The 27,401-nt window shown below is 36.9% G+C and overlaps 1 protein-coding gene across 5 annotated transcripts; it reads right to left on the bottom strand.

The window, feature by feature from the left end:
- Positions 1-88: 88 nt before the first annotated feature.
- arhgap36 (Rho GTPase activating protein 36) lies at positions 89-27,347 on the bottom strand. 5 transcript variants are annotated; one of them, XM_057341596.1, is made up of 13 exons: positions 26,939-27,347; positions 14,775-14,931; positions 12,465-12,533; positions 9,678-9,958; positions 7,340-7,541; positions 5,972-6,027; positions 5,463-5,613; positions 5,087-5,235; positions 4,290-4,466; positions 4,049-4,137; positions 2,625-2,812; positions 2,188-2,504; positions 89-225 (listed from the first exon to the last, which is right to left on the bottom strand). In XM_057341596.1, exons 1-13 carry the CDS (start codon positions 27,029-27,031, stop codon positions 136-138), a joined length of 2,019 nt encoding a protein of 672 aa, XP_057197579.1. In that variant the 5' UTR covers positions 27,032-27,347; the 3' UTR covers positions 89-135. The 5 variants fall into 5 exon arrangements, with proteins under 5 accessions (XP_057197579.1, XP_057197564.1, XP_057197558.1 ...); XM_057341581.1 differs by lacking the exon at positions 89-225 and having other exon boundaries at positions 283-2,504; positions 26,939-27,345; XM_057341575.1 differs by lacking the exon at positions 89-225 and having other exon boundaries at positions 283-2,504; positions 2,625-2,815; positions 26,939-27,344.
- Between the last annotated feature and the right edge of the window lie 54 nt (positions 27,348-27,401).

Raw genomic sequence — 27,401 nt, 5'->3', positions numbered from 1 at the left:
GTAGATGGAGTCCAGAAATCATTTTAGATGCTCCTTTCAGACATGTAACGTTCAGTAAATAGTAAACAGTAAATATTACCACCTTGTGGATCAGTAATGTCTCAGTGGTCACCGCCTGTTCTCCAAATTATGGAGTTAGCAAAACATCATGTTCTTTTTTTTTTTCTCTGACTGTAAATGGTTGTTGAAGAAGTTTTGCATTGAAGGGCTCCTGATCACAGGCATCTGAAAAGCAACATTTACAAGATTTAAGAGTACAAATACTTGAAACATTTACTTGAAAAACTCAACGCTACAAAGGTGAATTTACACTCTTTATTTAAAAATGTGTTAAAAGTGTACAGTAGTGGCCAAAAGTGATGTCGAAAGAGCATATCGCCACCTTGGAATTACAAAGTTCATTGCGTTCTGAGCAGTTTTTAGATATTGAGCGTCATAGTGTTTGCATTCCATTTGACTTTGTAGATTGAACCTTTTTGTTTTATAAAAAGACCCAAAATGTACACTGTAAAACTTTGCTGTAATTTCGCAGCAGGTTTGCCAGTAACTTACTGTAGATTTAATGTACAATTTTGTTTTAAGTATAAACTTACCTAGTTTATATATCTTTCTTTCATAAAACAAGACTAAATATCTTGGGTCACTTTTCTTGTTATGTAAATGTATCGTAATTTAAGAAGTTTTAAATATTTTTACAGAAAACAAGAGAAAAATGCTTATGTGTGATATCCACGGGTAATGTCATTTTTTTGCATTGTTGCTGTGCTAATGCCAGTCTCTTCTTGCTCATTTTGAATCTCATAAGTCAAAGTGTTTTAATTTTGATTAAAGTAATTGAAAACAGTACTAATTGGAAATATATCAAGTAGTAATTAAATCTACAGTAAGTTACTGGCCAACCTGCTGCAAAAACTACAGCAAAGTTTTACAGTGTACACAACGTAAAGACATCGCATTGTGTAAAACAAATCAAAATATGTGGATGTCAGATGGAACCTTATAATTCCAGGGTGAAGATATTTGTACAACATTTGCCCTTAATGCTTGTTCAGGTTAATGTAAACTAATAAAATAGGTATGGTATGGTATAAAATGGACACTTTTGTCAAAAATGCATAGAAAAACAAAAGCCCACAGGAAATAATCATACACTGGCTACAGTTAGTAATGTTTTGTTGATCCTCTCTTGTGGAGACATTTTGTAGGGATTCTCCTGAGCCTTAACACAATAAGCTTTGTGCATTCATAAGTTTTTCAGTTTACATTCCGCACACTTATTAAACATGCATACAACATTTTGTAATATATCTTTAATAATATAATTATTTAAGTAAAGAGCCAGCACATCACTTTTGGCCATTAATGTATGTAAAAAGTAATAGTATGTACTGTACAAGTATTAATCAGCTGCCAATATCAGAACTAAAACAGTCAAATGCAGTTTTTGCTTTTTCAGCAACAGTGAAATTTTACAAATGATGAACCGCTACTGTAAACAACTGTGGTGATAAAGAGGTCAGCTATAAGAAAAGCTTAGATTATCTTGATTTTTTCAGGACCTGCTGAGTGCATGTTTGAAAAATGGTCCATGTATATAAAACCTGCTCTCTATATAGAAAACGGTTACAAAAGCATATGATATATTTACATTCTAAATTCAGAGGTCTGTGTTCTGGTAACATACACAGTTTTGGCAGGTTTATAAAGACTCTTAGGCTCGGTTTCACAGACGAGGCTTAAAACTAGTCCCAGACTAAAATGAATGTCTGACCGGTCTTAACTTAATATAACTTGCCCAGAAATATCTTAAAATAAACCAGTGCCATTGTTTTGTCTCAAGATGCACACCAGCAATGTATTTTTCTAAGGCATTTTTATAAAAGCCACATAAATATCTTAATTCAACTAAGGCTTAGTCCTGGCTTAAACTAAGCCGTGTCTGTGAAACCGGCCATTTGGGTGGCTCGCTTAAAATAATCTAGTGTGCTCTGAAAAATCACCACCTTCAAAAGGAGTCTGGTTATTTAAAACTATTTTACATAAATAGTATAGCTTCCACAAGAACATTTCTGTGCGTGTCTATGCTCTACTTCTTTTTCTAAATGGTGAATAAGTTTACAAACACACAATCCCACACTACTGGTGCATCTACTGTGGGGGTCATACTATAGTCTCTGAGCCTGACACCTTTCCAGTGAAAAAGTCCCAGAAGTTGCTTGGCGGCTTGCTGTCGTTTGACGTCGTGGATGAAGCATTGGAGCTCTGTCGTACCCAGACACGTTTCTCTACAGGGCTCTGCGGTTGGGAGTCACTATCCTCCTGTCCCAGACCGGAAGAAAGTCGTTCCCCTGACCACGTTTGCCTGGAAGCGGCTTGTCTTTGGTCTCGAAGCTGTCTCTCATCACTCTGGGCATTGATGGAGGGCTGAGCCAGACTCAGCAAGTTGTGGTGAGAATGAAACTGCCTTATTTGGCCAATGGACTTTGGAGGAGCCTCAGAGGAGCCTGTTACACATACATACAGTAGATTACACATCTATCATACAGGAAGATCTATCAATAATATTCTAATAAGTCTATAATAATACTATTCCTCCTCACTATACAGAATGAGACACTGCTCACGGTTTCTGTTGGTGTTAAGGTGCAGAACGTTGAGGAAGACATCGCTGTTCAGACTTCCTTTGCTAGATGAATCTGAGAAGAGAGGCTCCAGGGATGAAAAATCTTCACTGGATTGACCCACAAAGTCCAGAGAGACCTGCTTGTCCCTTCGTCCACCAGAGTCTGTTTCCATTGTTAGACTGCTGCTGCTGCTGTCAGATGTGTTAATGAAAGAATGTGTGCAGGCACTTAGCGTTTGGACATTGCCTATTATTGTTGGACCTCTGTAATAAGGGACATTGGTTTGGTCATAAGGTTAAAATCAGCCTTTAATTTGAGAATTTTTAATTTTCTAAATAAACCAAATGAGCGTGATAAAATTACAATCCTTTTTAAATCACCTGCATTTAAAAGTAACAAGATTTAAATTCTTAAAGGGATAGTCGCCCGAAAAATAAAAACTCCTATTTACTCATCATCAAAACTGTAAAGTTTATTCTTTCGCAGAACACAAAAGACGATACTTTGAAGAACGCTGGTAAAAAAGTGACCCTATCGACTTCCATTGTAGGAACACAAAACCACAAAATAATTTTGTTACACAAAATGAGTTATTTACACTTTTTGAATGACATGAGAGTGAAAATGATGATAGAATGTTTATATGAAATATCCCTTTAAGGCTTATAACAAAAATGCACATTTGAGACCTGTAAATAAATACATTTGTAATGTTTTTGTAATCCTATGACGTAACTTCTTAATTTTCAATCTGATAAATACATTTTTAATATTAAAAAAAAAGTTTGTAAAAAATAAATCACCATCCACGACACTGTAAATAAATGCATGCCTTAACTCAAAATTTGTAGTGACTGGTTACTTATTATTCCAACTGGCTCAGTTAAAGTTTTGCGAATTTAAAGGGATAGTTCACCCTCTTGTCATTACAAACCTTTATGACTTACTTTCTTCCGCAGAACACAAAAGAAGATATTTTGAAGAAAGTTGGCAACCGAACAGCACTGGCCCCCGTTTACTTCTATTGCATAGACACAAAACCAATGCAAGTGAATGGGGGCAGTTAACAACATTCTTCAAAATATCTTCTTTTGTGTTCTGTGGAAGAAAGAAAGTCATAAGAACCTCAGGTTTGAAATTGCAAGAGGGTGAGTAAATGATGACAGAATTTTTATTTCACTTTAAGGAACGGTCTGTTGCCACAAGTTATCATTTTCAACTGCCAAGTAAAAAACTGAGATGTAAGCAGTTACTACAAAATGTTTAAAAGAGTACGAGGTATTATTTTTTTAGTGTATACACTTTATGAAACATTTTGAATAAATTTCATTTTTCAAAACCTGAGGTAGTTAAATTGTCCATTTAAAGAATCACCCATATACCACGATACTAGCATCAGTCATAAGAACTATAAGGAAGCTGACCTGACTTTCCTGCGTAGCAGATAGTCAATAATATCAGGGTCTGTCTGAATGAGACTCATGAGCACCTCCTGCTGGAGTTCAGCAGACACCTGCTCACGAAAAACACATTTTTACTCTATTAACATTAGTAACAAACACACAACTATAAACACTCAAGACTCAGCCTGCACCGGAAATGAGGGTCTATGTACAATACAGGACTACATATCATATGCGGGACAAAAAATAAAACATCTCTCACCATGAAGAGGTGTTTGTGGTTCTGGATGAGCAGCAGGGTAACAGAGATAACAGCAGTGCTGTCCTCTATACCCAGAGCCTGAGGACTGAGCTCTCTCTCTGATCCTCTCTCTTTCTGGAGGAGGTTGGGCCCAAAGATCACTGCCAGGTTGGCTGCCGTCATCTTATTACCTGAGATCTAATCACATCACCAGATTAAATCACCCTTCAGAATCATGGGCGTCACTTTGTTTGTGGTGGGGACAGTCACATGAGCGAGCTGGCTGCTAGATAATGTAAATCAATTCATATGCTTAACGAACTTGTGACATGCCTTTTATAGGACGACAATGATCAAATCTGGCACTGTCGGCCTTTTGGCCTAGAGATAAATTTAATGCGTTGAGTTTGAGGGGTAGTATCCCACATAATAATTAATTTGATCTAACAATAACTATTTGTCAAATGAAATATAGACCTGATGATGTAGACAGTAACTATGATTGATTATAACATGATTATGAAAATTATATTTTCCAGATACTATTTGAAGAGTTCAATCAAACTGCATTTGGGTTGTTTTGATTAAGTAATAATAACTAAACAAATACAGCTAACTAACACAATAAAAACATGATAGCACAATTAAAGACATGATTTTTGAAATTGTTTTGAAAATGGGTTGTTTTTTGCAAATAAACTGCAAACTGCCTATGGTCAGAACACAAACAAATGGATGCTTTCATTTAAGCACAGTGAAATGATAAAACAATTGTTCTCATAATTGTTATGAGAACAGGTAGGTACAGGTTGTGTTACCTCCTGTTGGTCAGGGCCAGTCGAGTCGTGTGCGTTCTGTTGTACTGTATGTAAGAGGGTGAGGAGCCTCAACAGTGTATCACAGTAACAGGGTGGTAACAGGTATAACAACTTCTGCAGGTACGTCAACTGATCAGCCCCTCTCAACACTGTCACACACACAACACATCATATGCACATTAGTTCACTTTAATAAAGCTAATGCTATAATAAGAAGTGTCACAAATATTTATGCAACTACACAGTGTGTATCATCATGAATGGGTCATGCTACAAAACTGCAGTTTCTTTTTTGGTCTGTGTTTCATAAAATGACCCAGAATGATACAATTACTTGATGCATTTGTGATGTTTTGTCAGTAACGTTTGCTCGTACAGTTAGCGTGCAGGAAGGCTCGGTACAGTTCTCGAGGCAACAGAGGGTCGGGCATCTCCCTCAGAAACTCCTTCAGTAATGCAGCCACATCATGAACGCTGTGCTCCTCGTCTAACACGGCGTCTATCCCGCTGTTAAAGTCATTACGCAGCTGAAAACACAGTCAATGATTCAATAGCCTCAAACAAACAGCATGCCACTGCGGATCAGACTCAAGTATCCGAAGCCTCGTATTTCTATACAAACACAGTGTAATATACACAGAGATCACAGTCTGTGTGAGGTTAGCTGCTTGCATATGCACTATAACTGCTTTATGAAGAGAAATGACATCTAAAAACATACAATGTGTAGTTTTTCTAATAATCAATATGAAAGAAAGGGTGTGGGTGTGGGTGTGTGTGTGTGTGTGAGAGAGAGAGAGAGAGAGAGAGAGAGAGAGAGAGAGAGAGAGAGAGAGAAATGCTTTTGTATCCACTCAAGAGAGCAGCTGGAACAAGCAAACTTACTTGACGGACTCTCTTTTTAGAGCTGCCTACCCGGAAAATCCCCAAAGTTTGTAACCCTGGAAAGAGAGAAAGCTGATGCTCATAAACAAGTGTTGGGCTCTTGTGTCAGCATCCTGATTTTACATTTTTATGAGGATCTCTCTATTTGTAACATAAACCAGGGTGTGTTACATGCAGGTCCACACGAAATTTGCCGCCACAGAATTTCTAAAAAAAACACCACAGATTTCTACCTGTCATACTTCACCCCTTTCAACTTTTCAGTGTTTAACATGTTTTAGATTTTTTAAAAATCCATTCCACATATTTATGCACACCATACAGTACAGGAATTCATAGTCAAGTTTCAGGGTCAAGTGGTAAGCTACCATAACAGTAGATTTATGCGCTTGAAGGTGCATTGTACATATCTGGATTAAGATTTACATGCTGTATTTCTAACCAGATATCTCGACAGCCAAGCTGTATATTATCTGAATTTATTACACGGCTCATACCGCTCAACAACCGCTCAAAACTAGTAACACGCTGTAACCCGGATGCTGCAAATCATTTTGAGAGGGGCAGTTTAATATTACACAAAAATTAATTATAAATATGACTTTTAATAACATATATGACATTATATTTACAAATGATTAAACCTATTTGCCTGTTCGTGACGTTTGAACGTCGTTTCTTACTTTAAAACCAAAACTAAACGGCTTTTCCTCGCGGAAGGTCTGCATTCGGTAAAAATGAGCTAATAAAATATTTCAAATTCACATTTTATGTCCAGTTTTTTTCTCATGTGGCAAGTAGCCGTGTAATAAGCGGGATAATGTACAAGCAGCCGGCTGTTATCGCGAAATAAGCCCCTTCAGTGTTATACAAGACACTGTCGGGGCTAATTTCTGCGATAACAACCGGCTGCCTGTACACGATCCCTTACAACTGGAAGCCTTAAAGGTCCAGTGTATGAAATTTAGCAGCATCTAGTGGCGAGGTTGTGAATTGCAACCAACAGCTCACTCCTCCCCTCTCCCTTTTGAAGCACTATGGAGGCTCACACAGCACTAAGATATCATCACTTTTTCGCTTCTTTGAGATAGAGTATTTACAAAACATGCTCTGTAGTCTGTAGCAGTTTGTCCATTTAGGGCTACTGTAGAAACAACATGGCAAATTCCTTTCAAGGGGACCTGCGGTGTATGTAAATAGAAAAACCTCATTCTAAAGTAATAAAATCATAACGCTTCGTTACACAAGGCCTTTATACACTTCTGAACACATAGTATGTATTAGTATATTATATTGCATTTCTTTCAATAGATACTCTTCCACATTGCACCTTTAACATTTTGTAGTGTAATGCAGTTTGCAGCTCACCGTAAGCCTGAATGTGGTTACAGCAGCGTTCCACCACTCGGGGTACTTGTCTGTAAATGGGGTTGAGACTGAGCTTGGCCTGTGTACGGCCCGCGGATGCCTTCTTCATTTCCAGCTCATTAGGGTGAGAGAGCTGCAGAGCTTCTAGTAGTCTGGACTGACTCTCAACCAGATCAGAGATGGAGTCTACAGACAATCCTCCCTACACAGAGACAGCAGGAGGTGGGGAAGGAGGGAAAAAAGGTAACGATGGAAAGAAACACAAAAGGAAAAAAGTTTAAAGTGTGTGTGACGTACATAAGGTCAAAGTGTCAACATGAACTGAAACAGCCTGTTTTATTTACAAGGAATTATAAAGTTTCTCATTGGTCAGTAGTTAAAAGAGCACAAAGACAAAAAGTATTAGACCTCCGTGTTTGAAATTGAATAATACTTTTGTGATGTACGCAGAAGAAATGTAAACACATTTTCTTTAAAGCTTTTCAAACACCACATCGATCAGCACAGCGATGACTGAACAGCCCAGTAATCGGTTCTCTTTCCTTCCTCTCCCCACGTTTGGGTGGAGAAAATGGAGAGTTTGATTTGGCAAAGAAACAGACATAGATCTCATTCCCCCCTGCTGATCTGTAGCCACCCGTCTCTGACCCTACTGAGTGAGGTATTGAGTTTACCCATAGCAACACAAATAGCCTGTACCACACTGACTGCTGCCATCCAGAGCCTCAGTAATAACATCTTAACCATTTTGATGATGATCACTACAGTGCTTAGGGCATTATCTGTTTTCTTTTTAAATCAACCATATAAATTGTTTTTGCATCAGAATTTAGACTTTTGGAATTTTAAATTGCCCTCAGTTTTTACTTGATTCTGCAACATGGCCAAAAGCAAATGTTTTTTTGTAGTTGACATTTTATGCTTTTGTGACAGTGCAAATGATAAAAAAAGACAAGATTTTCATTACAAGATTTTTCATAAACAAATTGCTTAAAATTGAGTTAAAAGTCTTCAGCAGGAATTTAATCTGTTTAATGTTTATCTGTGAGGTGTTTCGTATCAGCGCTTGATGGTGGGGAACTGTTTGAATGAAATGATGCCAGGGTAGCGAACGTTTTTATTGGCCCTGATTTATATTTGTGTTTCTTCTCCTCTCATTTGCTCTCAGATAATATGTCAGCAACACATAATCTCTCGAAGCAACGGAACAGAATTGAATCATCATACAGTTGTAGCCAAAAGAGATGTCCAACTTTGGAAAATTGATATAACCTAATATATTTAATAGAATATACTATATTTAAATTACTATGTTTATTCAAATATATTACTAAAGAATAAAGATGTATAAAAAACTATATTCATGTTGCATTGTTGTAGAGTGTTATCTAAACTGAAGCTTTATTTTAAGAATGCTTTATTTGTATGTTTGATTTCCATTTATTTTTGTATTATTTTTGTATTTCTGTCAGGACCACTGTCGTCAAATATTTAAACAATAGCAATATTTAAGGTTGGCGGAATGAAACTGTTCTGGGCAAACTCTCCACCTGTCCGTGTATTGCGGACTTAATACTTAGGCTAATATTTAAATGACACTCGACGAAATGATGCAAAGCACTTCCATAGCTCACAAATCAGAATCATCTCTGTAGTCTCATTCTCTTTACAGTTGTTTTAAACATCCTCGTTGCGTTTATTCTACATTTAAAATAAGGTTCATTTTATATCAAGTATTTTGATCAAGCATACCCACAGAGATGGAAGTGTTGGCAGTTAGTCTAGATCTGTATCTATACCAAGTAAAATCCTGCATATGTTTTTATGTCATTTCGTGTATGTGATGTGTTAAAAAGATATGCTTTGTAAAAGTATTGTATTGTGGTTAGTACTGGTGTAGACCTGTTTTTCATCAACTTTTTCCAATGACTTATTTTTTTCCAGTGCTATAACTTCATAATTAAAGCATAAGTGAAGAATTATGCATATTTATTAATAAATGGCATATTTAACTGTAATAATTGTCATGTTACTAGAAAAACAAACACGTTGACTTCTATCTTTTTTTTTGGTCATTTGGGGTCATCGGTAATATAGCGTAGTACACCACTCTTTTTGGTAGGATTGCTCCCCTCCAGGCCCAACATGAATAAAATTTTAAGCTGTGTGGGGCAAACTAAAAGTTATGATATGTCCCGCCCAAACTTCCAGTTTAAACAAAAAATTCAGCAAGACAGAAAATAAATCTGCACTCGATCAATTAATATATTTTCCATCATAAATATAAGTTACCATCATAAGAGTGTTTGATCTAAATAGTCCTACATTCTCATCGTACCCGTCTGTGCGTCCGTGATGTATTGTCCATGAACGCTGATGACACAGGTTTGGTGTGAACCTCCAGTGCTGGTGAGGAAGCAGCACCAGGTGATAAGGCTGTACTGCGCAACGGCCGGTTTCCATTGTGTTGCCATTTCTCAGCACGGAAGTGTAGTACACTGGCCTCTAGGTCCAGACAGTCCCGGCGGCTCTCTTTCAGTGCGTCCTGACGCTGCTTGTGTGCCCGGTCATTGGCTATTACTTGAGCAAGAGGGATGCCAAATGCCTGGGGTGCAACTTCTGCAGAAGTGTTTGAAAAGAACAGTTAGCACAACAACTGGCTTTTTCAGCTGACCTATGGACTTTTGAATTAAACTCAGTTACATGGATAGAATTGATGAATTAAGACAATGCATCAAGGATCCGTTTCTTATAAAGTATGTAAAAGTACTGCAAAGACAGATATATTTTACATTACATTTTAGGAAGGGAGCGTATTTTATCAGTCAAACCAGTTTTTGAAAACAATGACTCTGCACATGTCTTCCCAAAACACTATCTAGTTCATACAGACAATTGTTTTCCCAGATGTTTAAATAGTACTACTTTTGTGTACCTGCTTACATATTGCATGAGATCAAAGCCAAAATATCTTGTTATTGAACAAAAATATTTGATCATGCTATGTCTTGCGGTTTACTTTACTTTCTTGGAGTAAAGGCAAAGGCGATAGACTATTACGGTTCTTCAGCATTGAATATAAAGATGTGGGGTTGTGCAGGAAGTTTCTGGAAGTTTAAAAAAACTTCCACAAAAACTGTGGAAATGTAGTGTAAATCATAGATAATTCTGGATTATGGCCTAATGCTTTGTGTAAATAATTCCTGTACGTATGAGATCTACAGTATGGACTATAAGACACATTGTTTACACTTTACAAATCTTTAATGTATTATACAGTCTGCAGGCTTCGAGGCTCCTCCATGTCCAGGTTTGAAGAGAATAACATCTTTACATGTCTGGTTACTAGTCTTGTGTGAACATACTATTAAAAGCTATTTTAAAATGACGATAGATTTAACCAGTTACAATAAAAACAACTTCAAGTTGGTCTCTTTTGCGCATCTATAGGTAAGACTCTCACAGCGTTGCTAACACTTTAATTATAATACCTATTAGCACCTTATAAAAGCCTATTCTACTTGATCATAAATCCACGATCTCAAAGTAAACTTTATTTAACATGTTCTTCTTAAGCAGCTTACCTGTAATTGAACTGAACCCATCCAAGGTAATTTTATATATTATAGATTTATAAATTATGCCCACACTTTTAAATAGCAACATAGGTTGCGATCTGTTTTGGCTGGAAGAATAATACAACAGCATGCCTGCACTGCAAAAGCGGTCTTAACTTCTCCCCCTTCTTTTCTTTTATCTCGACCTCTAGGCTTAAAGGTCTGGTGGCAGGGCAGGTCAGGTTAGTCTGGTCCACTAGCCGCAATTTTACCGATAAGCTGGATGGATAGGGGGATTGGGTCCGCTTTAAATACATTCCTTCCTTTACCCTCCCAACATCCACCCTTCTATTTCTGCATTCCACCCTGACCTCCAGTCATGTCGCTGTGGAACATGAACCTGGTGCACATGCTGGATACAAGTGCCAGACCGCGGCTGCAGGTGACCGGCAGAACGACATGGAGCATGGCCAAGCAAAGCCGTCTGACCCACAAATTGGTGGTGTTTTGGCTCCTTTAATGCTTGGTCTGAGATCAGTTCGAGCTACATATTAACGGCACTTAAAGCAAAGGTAAACACTGATCCCTAATCAGCCCTAGTGAGCTTGTAATGTTTGTAATGGTTATTTATTATTACTAAACCAGCATGATGGATTAAAAACAGAAGATGTGAAACAGCAATTCGTGGCATGCTTTTGACAATTCTTAAGCACGGTTAGTTTAAAGATAAGAGAAAAAAAACTGAAATAAATATTTACATTTTATTTTTATTTTACATTTAATGTTAAACAAATGTGATTTTACTACACTTGGTGATCTAGTATAGAATGGCAAAAAGTAAATGTAAAAAAATATTTTTGTTTCTTTAGGAATGCTTAACAGTTTTCAGAGTTTTCAGACTTGTGTGTGATTCACTAATCCTGTTATTTGTATTGTAACTTAAATACTAAGTTACAATACAAATCCGCAATCACGTGTTTCGCAAGGATGCACAGATTGTTGGAAGTATCTACAGTGGATGTACAGCATTCTGCATCTTAAAGTCTTAAAGTCTCGTGTGTCTTATAGGCCAATGGGAGATTTGCTGAAACTGTGACACACCAGGGTCAGAGAATACACAAAGAGAACATCCATTTATTGGTCTCTGTTCTGCCTTTACTGTCTCACTAGAGAAAGAGATTAACTTAAACAAAACTTATGTTGACATCTGGCTCAAGTTTGCAATACAGTTTGACCATCATTGGTGGCTTAAATGAATCTAAAAGGTGGCACTATGATGAGGTATTTGTGTCTTATGAGTTGTTTATCATGCAAAGATTACAAGTCTGTGCTCAGGAATGCTGTCTGACAAACAGGGGTTACTTAAAGTACTTTAGTACTTTAAAGTAGGAGAACAGTTCACATGGTTCGAATGGTCCAAACATAGTTAAGCCTCACAAAGCAAGGTTTTGTGAGGCCTAACTATGTTTAAAGTAAACGATTGCTATTTCTACTTTTTTAAGAGGTTTAACACATCTGTTAATGTGTAAAAGGAGCATTGAATTAAATTTGTCTTAAATTTGTCTTACCTTTGTCTTTCTTTTCTTTTGAGAATGAGTCAAACTTTCTCCGCAGTGATTTCCTTCGCTTTCGAATCTCTGCAGAATAAAGATAGTAGTTTGTTTATGAACAGGCCAATAGATTAATTAAACCATTATTTATAATACAAAATAGAACAAGATCAAATGTATTTATTATATCAAAATCTAGTAAAGTGAATAAAAAAGTAAATAAATCATGTCAACAAAAACAGATCTGCAAGTCTTTTATTTCCAAATTATTTTTTATAATCTGATATCTTCTGAACTTTTCTAAATAAAGTGAAATCTTAAGTCCCAAGTATGGACACAGAGCTGCCAAAGCAAGCATGCTTACGCTATAAAACCGTTGTAATGTGGAGGCTGTGCTTATGATAAAATGAAAGAAGCAAAAATACTTCCTGACAGAAAAAATAACCACCATTATCTATATTTTTGTATAAATATAATGAACAGTAAGAATGAAAATAGGATAAATACATAACAAATAACACTACAATTAAAAATGTAATTATGAAATTACAATTTAAATATGATTTACTGCAGCAGGTAAATTATGTTGTAAAGCTGATGTTTTGAAGGTCACATGAAAAAATGTTGAGAAGTTTCCGTACACGTTACACACAGTGTAAAGCTGTAACTTTGTTAAAAACTAGTGTACATTTGGATCAGGGATTCATTTATAAAGAGCTCATAATTAAACATCTGAGGGAATGTGCAGATGTGAGAGATATTGTGTTGATGTTCAGAGAGAAAGAGAGAGAGAAAAAGAGAGAAGGAGTGCACATGCAGAGGGGCTTTAGGTGGGGTCATGTTCCCATGACTGTAGGAAATGAGAGTTTATTTCTATAGCAACTAACCCCTTCAATCCCCACACGCCATGACATCATGGGCTAATCCCCAATCAGATCCCATCAGAGACAGGACGAGAGAGAGATGATGATGAGAAAAAAATTCTCTGATTTAGGTTAAATAATCCCTTTGGTGCAACACAGAGATTAAAGCGAGCACGAGAATGGCTATCAGAGTTGGAGAGCCACTTTTATAAAGTATGAGACTGAGATGAAACTACAAAATAAACCTGAATTAACCAACAAGAAACGCGAATATAAAAGTCTCAAATTTAGAGATCCATCAATCACCATATGCTTTCTGAATTCTGTTATTCCACATTTTACAGCCTAATTTATACTCTCTGTAGAACATTCATCTTCCCAAAAAATTGCTGCCAAACACACCGATGACAGTTCTGAAAGAGGCGGCCAATTTAACCGCAATGCAGAATCTGACAGATTTCTCCTTTGGGAGGAAAATTTTCCGTAAATATTCCCATAAAAAACTGGTGGCTGCTTCCCCATGGGTCAGCTGGCTGTGGTCTTCTCACAGATGGCCAGTTACAAACGCCACGTTAAAGAAGAGAAGATGACCTTCCGTGATTTGACCATGTGGTGCTTTGGAACGTGCTGGGAATTACACTTCCCACATATGTGATTTTCCATGGTGGGATATAATGGGACTATCACATGATTATTCATAGCACCAACACACAGAATTGCAGAGAGGAGTTAAGAAACAGAACACAAACTCATATCAAAGATAAAAGATGACAATGCGACATTTATATATTATTGTGAACATACACTTTTATCTTAAGCAACAAATGAAGGAGCATTCAACATTTTGCTTTCTTGGTAACACATTTTAAATGATTTTCATTAGTAACATTAAGTAACATTAAATTATATAATGTTTAATGGGATAGTTCACCCAAAAGTGAAAATTCTGTCATCCTTTACTCACCCTCTTGTCATTTCAAACCCTTATGACTTCCTTCCTTCCGCAGAACACAAAAGAAGATATTTTGAAGAAAGTTGTTAACCGAACAGCACCGGCCCCCATTCACTTCTATTGGATGGACACAAAACCAATGCAAGTCAATGGGGGCCAGTTAACAACATTGTTCAAAAAAATCTTCTTTTGTGTCCTAGGAAGAAAGAAAGTCATGAAGGTTTGAAATGACAATAGGGTAAGTAAATGATGACAGAATTTTTATTTTTGGGTGAACTATCACTTTAACAAATTTGAAGCATTATAATGCAATATAATGCAAAAAAATCTTTCTAGCTCTCTTTCTACTTAACCCCTTCATCTGCTAAATCTGAAATACCTGTAAATTCACTTTTGATGTTATATTTCTGTGTTTTTTTACAGCATCTGATAAGTGCAGAACAACAATCATATTGAAACTTCCACACATCATCACAAAACAGCTACAGTATTTCCATATTTTTGCCAATGTACCTTTGGGAATGCTGATCTTAAAATCCAGGTGTCTTTTTTCCAAGTGGTAAAGGGCCACCTCCTGCAGTCGTGCTCTCTCTAGCTCTGACAGACTTTGGATGGGAACCGGCTGCAGCCTCAAGCTCTGTCCCAGCATGGTGGTCCACGTATGTTCGCCCTGAGAAACAGATAAACACATCGAAAAAGCGGAACTGAAACAGTGTACGGGAAATTAAAGAGCACAGGAAACCATTGTTTTCTGCCACAGTCTACTTTCTTGAGTTTGCTTGCAACCCATCTCTAAATCACCTGTTTGTAATTTTAAAGTGATGCTGATTTATGTCTGATCAGCGTTGGAATTCTGCAGCCAGGTATTTCTAGGATTGACCCTCGTGAAAATGATATACTGCGGTTAGATTGCTTTGACCTCTTAAAAAGCTGCCATCAACTCATACAGAGAGTGCAGGAAATTTTACGAGCAGGTTTCTTGTGTTTATGTATTTGCTGTTGAAACAGGAAGTTTGGGCGGCACGTTGAAGGGACCTTTTGCTTATTAGCCAATAGGCTGTAGTTTCATCACAGCAATGAATCACGATTTGTTGATGGATCTGGGCAGTCTGATTGGATAAAATCTGCATAGTACAGAATAAATTCTTTTTTGTCAATATTCTTAGAATACATGATTTTAAAATGCATTTTAAATGCATTTATGTGCTTAAGATTTAGTCTACTTTTAGGAGTAAATAGACATGGACTAAAATCCACATAAAGTCTGTTGTTAAGTTTTTATAATGTCTGGATAAATATTCACTAAAAAGGCCCTGTCTGGGTCAAACAAAAACACAAAAAGCCTGAAGGATCTAAACACTGAAAAACATCCTCTTATAGAAAAGCATAATATTTAAGCCTTCTCTGTTTACTTGGATTCAAGGGCAGCTACTTTTAGACTTGGCAGTGATCTTGTATGGGGTAAACATACAATAGCTGGTGGACATGTTATGACCCAGCGCAATTCCCTTGACAGCATACATCCCGTCACATGTGTTGATGCGATGACAACAAAGAAAAGGACTAAAACAGAAAACAATTGCTGATGCTGCAATTGCGTGATCATGTGAAAACACCAGGTAAAGTACAGTAACTGTCACACAAACAGCCTTTGAGACCCTTTTGTTGAAATTATGGTATGGCTATGGCTTAGAAGTTATAAGATTACATGTGCAAACAGTTTGCAACTTGATGTGAAGGAACACCAGCAGAACATATCTTAGCCTGTGTATATGCAAAAGACGTTTTATTATGAGTAAAATAAATATAAATGTCACATAATGTTGATTGGCAGAAACATAAATCTCCTGTCACAATTTGAGTGGTGAGATTTCAAATGCCCATCCTGTCTTATAGGAAGTAATGTGAATTTGGTTAAAGTTCTGCCCATATAGGAGGTAGTAGATATATAAGACAGAAAAAAGTACAGTATATACATTTTTCTAGAATTGAAAGTTAATTTGGACTCCAAAAATTATCGGACGCACATTTATTAATTCTGCCAGACCACCAAAACCAGATAAAGATAGTAAAGAATCCCAACATCAACCATTATAGCATGACGATTTAGTTATTAAAAACACTCTTTCACTGGTCATTTTGGTCTGGTGTCTTTGTTCACGTGGGGGGTCGCTTTCCCCCGGGGGTATGGCTACACCGAATGCTAAGCAGTGTTGAGAAAAGGATCAAGTTCAGAGGTCGTAGGTTGTGTCCTGTTTATTCTGACAGCATTAAGGTTCAAAGGTCAATGAATGAGATTAGAACTTGATATCCATCAATCAGTGTTGATACCATTATCTCCATGTCATACAGAAAACATCAAATTTTCTCAATGCAGTTAAACAATACACACAATGCTCTGCAATCTAAGTTTTTAGTTTTTATTATAAATCCATAAAAATGCAAACTATAAACATCATTAGAGAGAGATAAAACAAGTAAAGCAAGCCACAAAATCTCTCTCCCTCCATCTCTGTTTCTGTCTCAAAAACTCTTTCATCTTTCGTATAACACATAAAATGGAGGTGAAAGGAAAAAGGGAAAAAATAACAGCAAAACACAAACATGTGTGGTACTACGACACACTTCAAACCCACTGAAATCTACACCATCATCTTTCATCAGGCGAATAATGACGTTCATTCAGTATTCCTTTAGTGAAAACAAATGCTTTTGTGAAAAACACTGAAGTTCAAAGTAATAAACGGCATAACAAATGAAATAAATCTTTCATGATGTCCGTACCACAATATATTAAAAATTCAACATTCCAAAACAATATCGGTTTAACATATCCAACCACAGGGTCAAAAATGCACTTTTAATGTACTCCTGTAACCGTTTAGACCAAATGAAGTGCAGACTAAAGATCATCAAGATGAATGTGCATCAGTTAAGAAGAAAAATTTCAGGCACACTATAAGCCTTTAAATCCTCACTGATGCTATTTCTAAGGGCAAAAAAGATATTACCTAAAAGCTCAAATCTCAAAGTAGTACAAGGCACATTCTGAATAAAAATGTACTGCTGTTATATACTTTATTGTAAACTAAACTAAAAACATTTAAAAAATATTTTGGTGAAGCATCTTGCACGGTACTATATACATATATCATAACTTTTGCCAGTTGGCTGCTATTCCGTACATGAAAAAAATGTAAACAGATTTATATCTATTTTATATCTATATCTCTATTTACATCTATCCTGTGGCTCAGTGGTTAGAGCATGGTGCTAGCAAGCTCAAGGGTTCGATCCCAGGGATTGCACATACTCAGAATGATAGTATAATGCAGTGTAAGTCGCTTTGGATAAAAGCGTCTGCCAAGTACGTAAATGTAACGTGTATATACATTTATTTATTGTGTCAGTTGAAATATAAAATTGGTGTACTTGGATAATGGGTAACCATGGGGGCATTTGGTGCAGTAACTGTTTATTTAGTTGCAGAAATGAGTTTGACAAGAAGCAACAACATATCAGGCGGCTGTAACCAGTGCATGTGTAAATCAGATTCCACACACAACCGAGACAACAACAGATTCAAGTGCATGACAAGACCCAGAGCAAAATATCAAGTCACCATACAGTAAATAGAGCTGCAAGACTACACGCTCTTAAGAACTAGAACGGTAAACGTTTTAGTGAAACTGTTTTGCTGCCTCACTTCACTTTGAAGAGAGTTGCTTCAGTACCCTCCAAAACAAACAAGCGCTTATTTTTCAAATTTTTCTACGTCTCTGTTCTATGTGTATTTCTTCCTTGTCTGATTTCACTTCCCATACTTCTAAATCCCAGACCATATTTGTCTTTTCTCTGTCTCCTGATCTTTAAAACCTGGCTCATAGTGCTTCATGAGAAGCTTGATCAAAAATACTTCTGTTTAGAAACATGCTGATAGTTCCCAGATGCCACTTTAAAACAATTCCCAAGTGTTTGTATAACAGTTCAGCCAGTAACATTGTTGGTGTTCTTAGCAAAGACCGTCAGACAATTTTTGTGGATTTAAAGCATGGTGAGTCTTACGTGCACTTCTGTTGAGGACGATGGGATACTTTTCTCTTGTTTATCTAGTTTTAGCTACCGCTGGCGAACATTTACATCAATGACTTGTTTGGATGTGTCTGCATGTGTGTGAACATGCAAATGCATAAATATGTATGTGATCATAAAATGTAAAGTTAGAAAGATACACTCCAATTTGAGCAATGCAACAAATCCAAAGCGGATTTACTGTATGAAGGGAATCTGAGCATTCAACAAAAATGAAACAACTCTATTCTACTGTATGAAAGGACTACTACATAATACAAACAGATCACCACGTCATTCTTAACAAACAACTTAACAAACCTTAGACACGTTTAAAAACAGTAGCAGAGTTAGAACAGGGTCACTTCTCATTCATCAGATTTGTTTACTACACATTAACATTATTTTTCCATTACACATATATTTGGTTTTTATTATCATAATTTGTCTCTAGAGGAAGTCAGTAATACTCTTGAAATGGAAAGAAACGAAAATCAGCATTTCATGTGTAATGTGGTCTGGTGGCCTAATCATTGTTCCCATCGGGAGAATCAACTTTAAGAGAACTGAATCCCAAAGAATTTGAGCGCTGCTTTAAATCGTAAGACAAAACAACAGGAAAATCAAAACTGACAGGAAAAATGGTTAAACACTCCAAGAAAGAGACTCTTGTAATAGTGAAATAGAAACTTTGCTGAATCTTTGTCCTTATAAGGATATTTATGCAATCAATCAACAAATTTGATCAATAAATATGCAAAAGACAGGAAGTGAGGTTAAACAAGTCACTTCAGTAGCCATTACATAATATAATATATATTTAATATAATATAAATTTAAGCAGATACACACAATAATCCTTTCTACTCTTTTGCCTACATCTTTCCAAATAACAGCATGCCATTTAAAACCACATTGATCACCCAAAACACGTAATACACAAAACATAACACTGTATACTGTACTTTAAACAAACCTCTGGTGTAAAGGGACATGACAGACAACCACTATGAGTAACGATAATCCACAAGCATATACTTTAACGTCACGTTTACCTATAATTTATTATATTACACACAACATCAATGGTCACAGATGGTAAAATATTGATGAAATATTTATTTAAAAAATAATAAAAAGTTTGTCATCATGAAATATTTAAGACAGCAGTTAAATCAGCACGCTCACATACAGACACACACACCCAAACACACCCTTCACTCTACCTGCAGGCTGGGATGTCGCACAGTCTGTAAATGTGGGCAATCTCCTCAGACACTTCACACTGCACAACAGACACAGCCAATCCGAATCAAGCGTCAGACAGACAGACATGCAGACACAAGCAGAGGAGGATAAAGAAGGAGGTCTGTTCTCTCCATCTGCCGTGTACTCATGTAAATCAGGGCTGCCAACAGCAAACTTCACGTAAACACTCACAGAGTGACGTAAAGCAGAACGGGAGGAGACTAAAACTGATGCACGAGATGTTTCCCCTCTTTCTACCTGTGTCTTAAATCACCGTGCATATTTACACAGCCATTGTTTAATTAAACTCCTTATTACACACAGACAAATACAATCATAAAAACATTTTTTTTATTTGTTATGAATTTATATGCAGAAGAACTAACATTCTGTTGTTGTTAAAAACATTAAAAAAGTTTTGTAATGTTTTAGTTAAGTGTATTTTTTTTATTTTCGCCTTGCCTAGTAGCCTACATAGAAACAGAGCGGTAAAGAACATATAAATCGAGAATGAAAAAAGACAGAGTGAGGAGAGAGCAAAATAGGGAGGAGATGGAAAATAATAGAGAGAAATAAGGGTTCCTAACAGATGATGTGATGAGGTTAGGAACTAAAACACATTTACAAAGTAACTTGTAATGGGCGTGAAACCAAAAATGTTTGACCTTTAAACTCTTCAATTCTCTGGTGACCTCACATATCTAAATTTGATCTGTTACACAGATTCCACATTTTCTTGATAAAGCATCTCAAGGCGAAATAGCATTAATTTATTTATGTCAGTGTTTTTGGATTCTGTGTGTTCTTTGTTCTTGCAGTGGATTCTGAAAGTCCACATCTCAGATCAGAAAATCTGGAATTTCTTCAATGTAAACATCAGAAATATCTTGGTTAACTAATTTCATGATGAAAATGTTTCTTTAGAAAATATTTACTTTCACGGTGTTAGATGCTCTTGGAACAAGCTTAAAGGAACAGTTCACCCAAAAATACAAATTTTGTCATTTACTCATCCTCAAGTTGTTCCAACCCTCCATTCAGTGCTCACATATCCTCTATTCTCAATTCTGTCCTTGCATGGTACATAGGCACAGGATATAGAGAAACCTATGTAGACTATACATATAGCACCACCTATAGGAGAGCTGATAAATGTGCACAGTCTAATGTGTTTGGAATGTGCCGTGAGGCTGTGTGTGCGGTATGTCATGGATTTGCCATTAATTTACCATCTGCAGGGCTTGGATGTGCTTGAACTCTTTAGGGATTTTTCCGTCTCCAATGATGAAAACGCAGTCCAGATGTCTTCATCACTTATACCATCCATCCACAATCATACTGTTCACAAACACACGGGCTGCCAAGAGCTCCTTCGTCACCTAGAAGGGTGCTAAAAAACTATTCTGACTGATATTAAGGAGGACTGTGTAAGATATATAAAACATTCGTCCTTGGTGACGTGCTTTAGTTAAAAAAACAGAAACATTTCATTTTGATTTGTGTTTATATATAAATTCGAATAAATCAGCGGCAGAAACATTTGTTGAACGCCATGAAAAACAGATGATTCTCACAAACTCTTGAATTTTTTTCTACACTGGAAAATTAAAGTTCTGTCCCGCTGGTTTTCCATATACGTGAGAATCTTGATCTCCGGCCATAGAGAAAAAGTGCCACTCAGTTTCATGTGTTTGACCTCTGACCCTGACATCAAGGTTGCCCGTCCTGTTTTTGCCATAACATAGTGGTGTTAGGTGAATATACAGGATCATATGACCCTGATGCAGGATGAAAAGCAACAGGAACTAAGGACACATCTGTCCCAAAAGTGAACGGGAGGAAAATCCAGTGTGTGCAGGTTTGGCGAGGAAGTTCAGATAAGTCATGAAGAGTGACTCAGTCATACTAAATTTATACTCTCATGATGTGTACGGAAAATCGTTATTTTTTACACTCTGTTTATGAGTCAATATTGGATATCACTTCAATCTGATGATGGTAATAATGGCATAGTGCAGGCCATACTACAGTATAGACTGCACTGCCCACTACAGGCTGTAATTGAGAGAACAAACACATAAATTATCAAAAATGCATAGCATTATAAAAACGGTATAAAATAAACATATAAATGTTTTTTTTTTAGCTAAGGCCATGCTGGTTAGCATTATCTGTTGAAATGAGTTGATGTTGAATGTTGCAAGCTCAAGTATGAATCCAATGGCATAGATAAAATAATTGAAACTGATCTGATATGAATCATGACATTCCAATAATGCTCACCTCTACAACGTCACAGCTCTGTTCAGACATGCTGTGGGGCAAAAGGTAACAAAGACTAATGCTCACGCTGGAGCACACAGATAGAAAGGCAATGATTCATGTTTATAGAGCTCATATTACTGCTGGCACTGTGTTTGTGCTCTCTCGCAATCAGAAGCTGCAGATTAATAAATGACAGTAAATATTATGGAATATTATTTACGGAGGACCTCTTATTAATGGTACGGACTGATGCCCGACCATCATCAACAAGCTTGTTACAAATATAAATATAGGACATCTGGGCTAATGCTTTCCTTGTTTTGGTGTCTACAGACACTGAAGAAAACAAAGCTAACTGAAAAATCAACAATCAAAGAAACAATAAATATTGTATCCACATTGACATTCCACACACAATAAAAGCACTTTTTTGACTTACTAAAACTACTAAAGCAAACTTATTAACTGTGATTTGTCTTAGCAAACCGCAATCAATAACTAAAACTACCTTGATATAAAAAGTATAGTAACAGAGAGCTACAATATTTATTCATCCATAAATATGTCTAACAGACCAAATTCAAGGCATAGCAAAGGCGCAGGGGTGGTTTCCCAGACAGGGATTAATCAGGACTATGCCTTAGTTAAGTTTTTTTTACTTGACAAATAAACGTGTGCATCTTGAGACCAAACAATTGCACTGATGTACTATAAGATATTTTAATGCAAGTTGTTTCCGATCAAAATAACTAACATTTAAGTGGCTACTTAGGAGTAGTTCACCTTCAAAATGAAAATTCTGTCATCATTTACCCACCCTCTTGTCATTTCTAACCTGTATGACTGTTGTTAACAGCCCCCCATTCACATTGGTTTTGTGTCCTTACAATAGAAGTGAAAGGGGGGCTGTGCTGTTCTGTAGAGGGCATGTAAATGATGACAGAATTTTCATTTTGAAGGTGAACTACTCCTTTAAGCCCTGTCCGGGAAACCACCCCACAATGTTTAATACGCCACATGGTTCTTATGAATCAACGGGTGTGTTTGGTGCCATCTGTGCCAAGGTCATAAGGTTTGAGTCCCAGGAACATATGCACTAAAAGTGATAGGTGGTCTACAAAGACCATGAAAAAAGTAAATGACTTTGGATTGTAAAAAAGAAATTCCATGCGTGTGTGGGCCAGTCTGCACAGATTAGTGTGATTTAATTGTATCTGTCAAAAGGACAGATTGCATAACATGGGTTTGAACTAATCTCATTTCTTTTCATCCATTCAATCCTTTTATCCTTTTTCTGTTTAATTGTACCATCAATTTGTTCTCCTTAACATCCCTAGAGGTCACACAAAGGAAATGCCATGCTTCTCTAAACAGGACATTCTCCACCCATCAGCACCGTTCTCCACTGTTCCGCTCCATTATGCTGAAGAAACCACCACCAACCACCATTGATTGACATTCACAATGAATAACACCCATGAGTACTTTAATGGGACTACAGTATAGTGTCGCTGTGTCAGAACGTATGAAGTAACCCTGGCAGAGGTGATATATGGGTTCACCTGCTAAATAAAAAGCAAATTTAACCATTATGTCAAGGATATGAGAATTAAGAGTAACTTTCAAACACAGTAGCATTGACAATCAATATTACCATATAGGCAGCACATTTGGGTCATTGTCATGCTAGACATTTTGACATTATTGCTGACGGCACCAAACACCATACAGTCGGCACTCTGTGCTTTTTATTGATTGGTCAATCGATTTACACATATCTAGCTTTCTCTATCAGGTTCGAGTGATGTAATACTAATAGATAAATATATGTCTCAACTGTATGCATTCCATTAATACCCTTTGAGTCTTTGTCTGACCTTCCAGTATGATTTGCCATCCGTTGCTGGCTACCTCTGCCCTGTAAATTCAACCTTAGCCCTTCAATTTACTTTTGTGGAGTTTTTTTTTAAACATCACGTAAAATTATTCCTTTTTAGCTTGCAGAGGTTTGTGACATGGACTGGTGCCACAGTGTCTGATGACACTATTTCTGAAACAAAGAAAATTTACTTTGAGCTTCAGAATTATGCATTTATGAGCGCATAAAACACTTTGAAAAAGAAACCCTTCTTTGTTGGTCTTTGTAGTCAAAAACTTCAAGAGTGTGGCCTAAATGGCAAATTCTCTAGAGCAGACATAGTCTCCGACAACTTTTGACTCGTGCGTGATGAAAGGTCTTAAGCTTGTAATTCCAAAGGCCGGAGAAAATTTAAGCTAGTTCTCTAACGAAGTCAAGACCGCTTATTAGCATTCCACAGATCGGCCTTATTTCCACGTGGGAGAAACACACAAATCCTCCAGATAACACAATATTACTCCAATTACAATCACAGTTTAGTAAGGTCCTTCATCATCTACAGTACACATCATTTCAAGGCATAGAAGAGCGTTCAGTGGGCTCGACTCTGAAGTCTAAAAGGAAGAGGGGAGTGAAAAGGGAAGTTCTGGGAATGTCAAACCTCCTTTGTCTTTCCTTGTTCATCCATCTTATGATAAAAACCTTTCAAATAGAAATGTTTGGGTCATGTGTTACATCATTGGAGGAAACTGGTGATAAGCTTTGATGTCGCATGACTTTGAAGATTGGCTAGCACCCTGCACTGAGACAAAACACAAAATGTGTTTAATATCATCCCTGATAGAATAATAGATCTCTCCTACAGTGTGTATGACTGAATATGGGCCGAATTCGCTTTAAAAGTCACGCAACTTTTAAACGCTGCAAACCACCTGCAGTCCAGTTTAAACAAGCTAAATGTGCCTTACACAAAACTACTATTTGTGGTCGATTTACCAGGGCAGAAAGCGGGCAGAAAACTTTTTTTTAAAGAACGACATGCAAATGGCATACATGGCAGTTATTTGTGAGTGTTTACACAGTTACCTGATTTGCATAACTTTTGAGAATCTGGTGCAAATAAGCACTGCCACAGGTTGATGCAAGTTAATTCCCTAATAAATCATTTTCAGATTGTTATTTAGTTAAGAAATTGTGAGTTTCTATGGCTGTTAGATAGTATTTTATTTTTATTGGTCCAAATACACATAGAGACAATCTAACCCTCGTCTGTCTGGCTCCTGACCTTCTAACACACAAATGCAAAGATTTGAGACCTTATTTGAGATAAGGTCTCAAATCCAAGAAATATTTTTTATTTATTCTTTATGCACAAATCATACTCCGAGACTTCCGCATTTCTTTACACCACTTTTAATTATGCCGTGAGACATGTATACAGCATTATGTGCAGAGATCAGAGGCAACCCATATTTCCAACCCATCTGTGGTACTCATTTATCACGCAGTCGGCATAGATCTGTTTACGGTGACTAATGCTGCAGGAATGTGCGGCGCTGAAGGACTAATCAATATTCAAAGACTCTTAATTATGTGAACGTTATTGTCCCTGGTTTGACTCCTATACTTCTTTGTTAATCGTAACGAACTGCTCGTGCTCTTTAGAAATAAAATATCATCATGTGAACTGAGCTACTGAGTACATAATGAGAAATTCTGTGAAATAGCACAGCATAAATTAGCACAGATGTCTGCAGCAGTAATGCTGGTTTGCACCTGTCCTGTTCGTTTTTTCACATGATGTATTTCTGCTAATGAATGCTGATGGCTACAGTATCGTGCTGACGGCAGGAATGAAATAGAAGCCATCTATCCACTAGCCCCCACGAACCCCCATCCGCACAGCATATGGTCTTCATTATATCGCAGTCTGTCCAAGAAGTTGGGCAATATTAATACAATTTTGTTCAAATCTGTGTACTTTTCCATTGCACACTGTTTTGGAACACACGAGCAGTTTCCACTTAAAATAAGCCACAATGAGCAACAAAATGATTACTTCAGGTCACTCGATAAATAATCCTGAGGTTTCACTAGGTGTGTATAGACTGTATTGGGTTATTAGGTCACAAACAGTGGTTTTGTGTTTTTCCCATTGGTCACAACAGGCAAAAATGCAATATATCATTTATTATACACAACACTTCATTTATCCAAAGAGACTAGGGCTGAACTTCTGATCTTTGCATTGCAAGTGAAGGTATGACACACTGGCAGCCTGAAATGCACTCTACGCTACTACGCTACCATTTACATGACTGCACTCGCTCAAGAATTTGCTATTAAGCTATTTATTATCGTAATGGGACATTTTGTTTTTAGTTATTATGGTTCTTCAGTTCAAACGTCTTGTAACAAATTATGTTATGCTACCAGTTTAAACAGTTAAAATGCTACTGAGAGACGGATCAAAGTCCAGCAACCAGTTCTATAGCATTCACCAATACTGCTGAACGTGAAAGGGTGATTTTAATACTAGTTTACTAACATTTCGCCAAAGCCCAGGTGAAAAAAGTGCACTAAAATACATTTTATTTGAATATTAAATGCAGTTAAGTTGTTAAATGTATTTAAAGTGCTATATTTTCACGGAATAATTTTGTACTTAATATGCACAAATCAGTCATTAGTCATTTTTAAGATAAACTTATGAAGATCTAACTGTGCAATTTTGCAGCACCATGAATAGACGATATTTTAAGTATATTAAGTACAAACCTAATATTTGAAAATCGAGTGCTTTCAGTATAGTTATAAAAGTATACAACGTGTAGTTAAATAGTGTTTTAGTGCACTGTTTTTTTTTTACCTGGGAGGAACAAACAGACCACCAAAGCACATGGCACTAAAACACAAAGCACATACATATACAGTGTAGCACCTTACATGAGTCTTAGCAAGACAATATAAATACTGTCCATAGACTGTATAAAACATTCATTTAAAAAAGCATTTAGTATAATCTTTAAACAATTTCTAGTTTTCATTTTCTCCAAGTTTTTACAAAGTTTAATACATAATCATACTATAGATCACCCTGCAATGAATCATATGCACTTCTCATCTGCTACATTTCTAGTTTACATTGGCATTAGTGCTACAAAACACTGACTTTCAAGGAGGTTGATTAGTTATCCACATAATCCAAAAACATCTTTAAATGATTCTTACTCACCACGTAGTAGAACTGCATGTCCTGGCGTACCGGGTCCTCATGCTGCATAAGTGTAGATGAGTGTTTATCTGATCCCATGTAGAACAAAACCATAACACTCCTTTGCAAAGACGCTCAGATCAGGTGCAAACACAACAAATTCCTCATCAGTCAAGCTCTAGGGAGGGAGTCAGTCCATCTGGGGAGCAGATCCCGTTTAAAGGGTGTTAGTAAGAGGCTTGATGGCAGTGTTTCCTCTGTGTCTGTGTATCTGAGAAATGATAGGAGCTCTTCCTGAAAAAGGGTGCTTTTTAAGTGTGGGTCTGTGTGCGCTGCAGCTGATAAAATGCGAGTCCCTTCACGCAGCGCAGCAGAGCCTCTGCTGTCAACAACAGGAAATGTGTCAGTGGCAGGCAGCTCAGAGTTTGACAAGATCACAGTCTTCTTTTTGAAGCTTGCCCCAGGAAGCACTGGGTATGTTTTA

This window comes from Triplophysa rosa, linkage group LG1, assembly GCF_024868665.1.
Source record: "Triplophysa rosa linkage group LG1, Trosa_1v2, whole genome shotgun sequence".
Classification (NCBI taxonomy): Eukaryota; Metazoa; Chordata; class Actinopteri; order Cypriniformes; family Nemacheilidae; genus Triplophysa; species Triplophysa rosa.
Note: the sequence above shows the minus strand (reverse complement) of the source record. Positions and strands in the feature narration are given on the sequence as shown.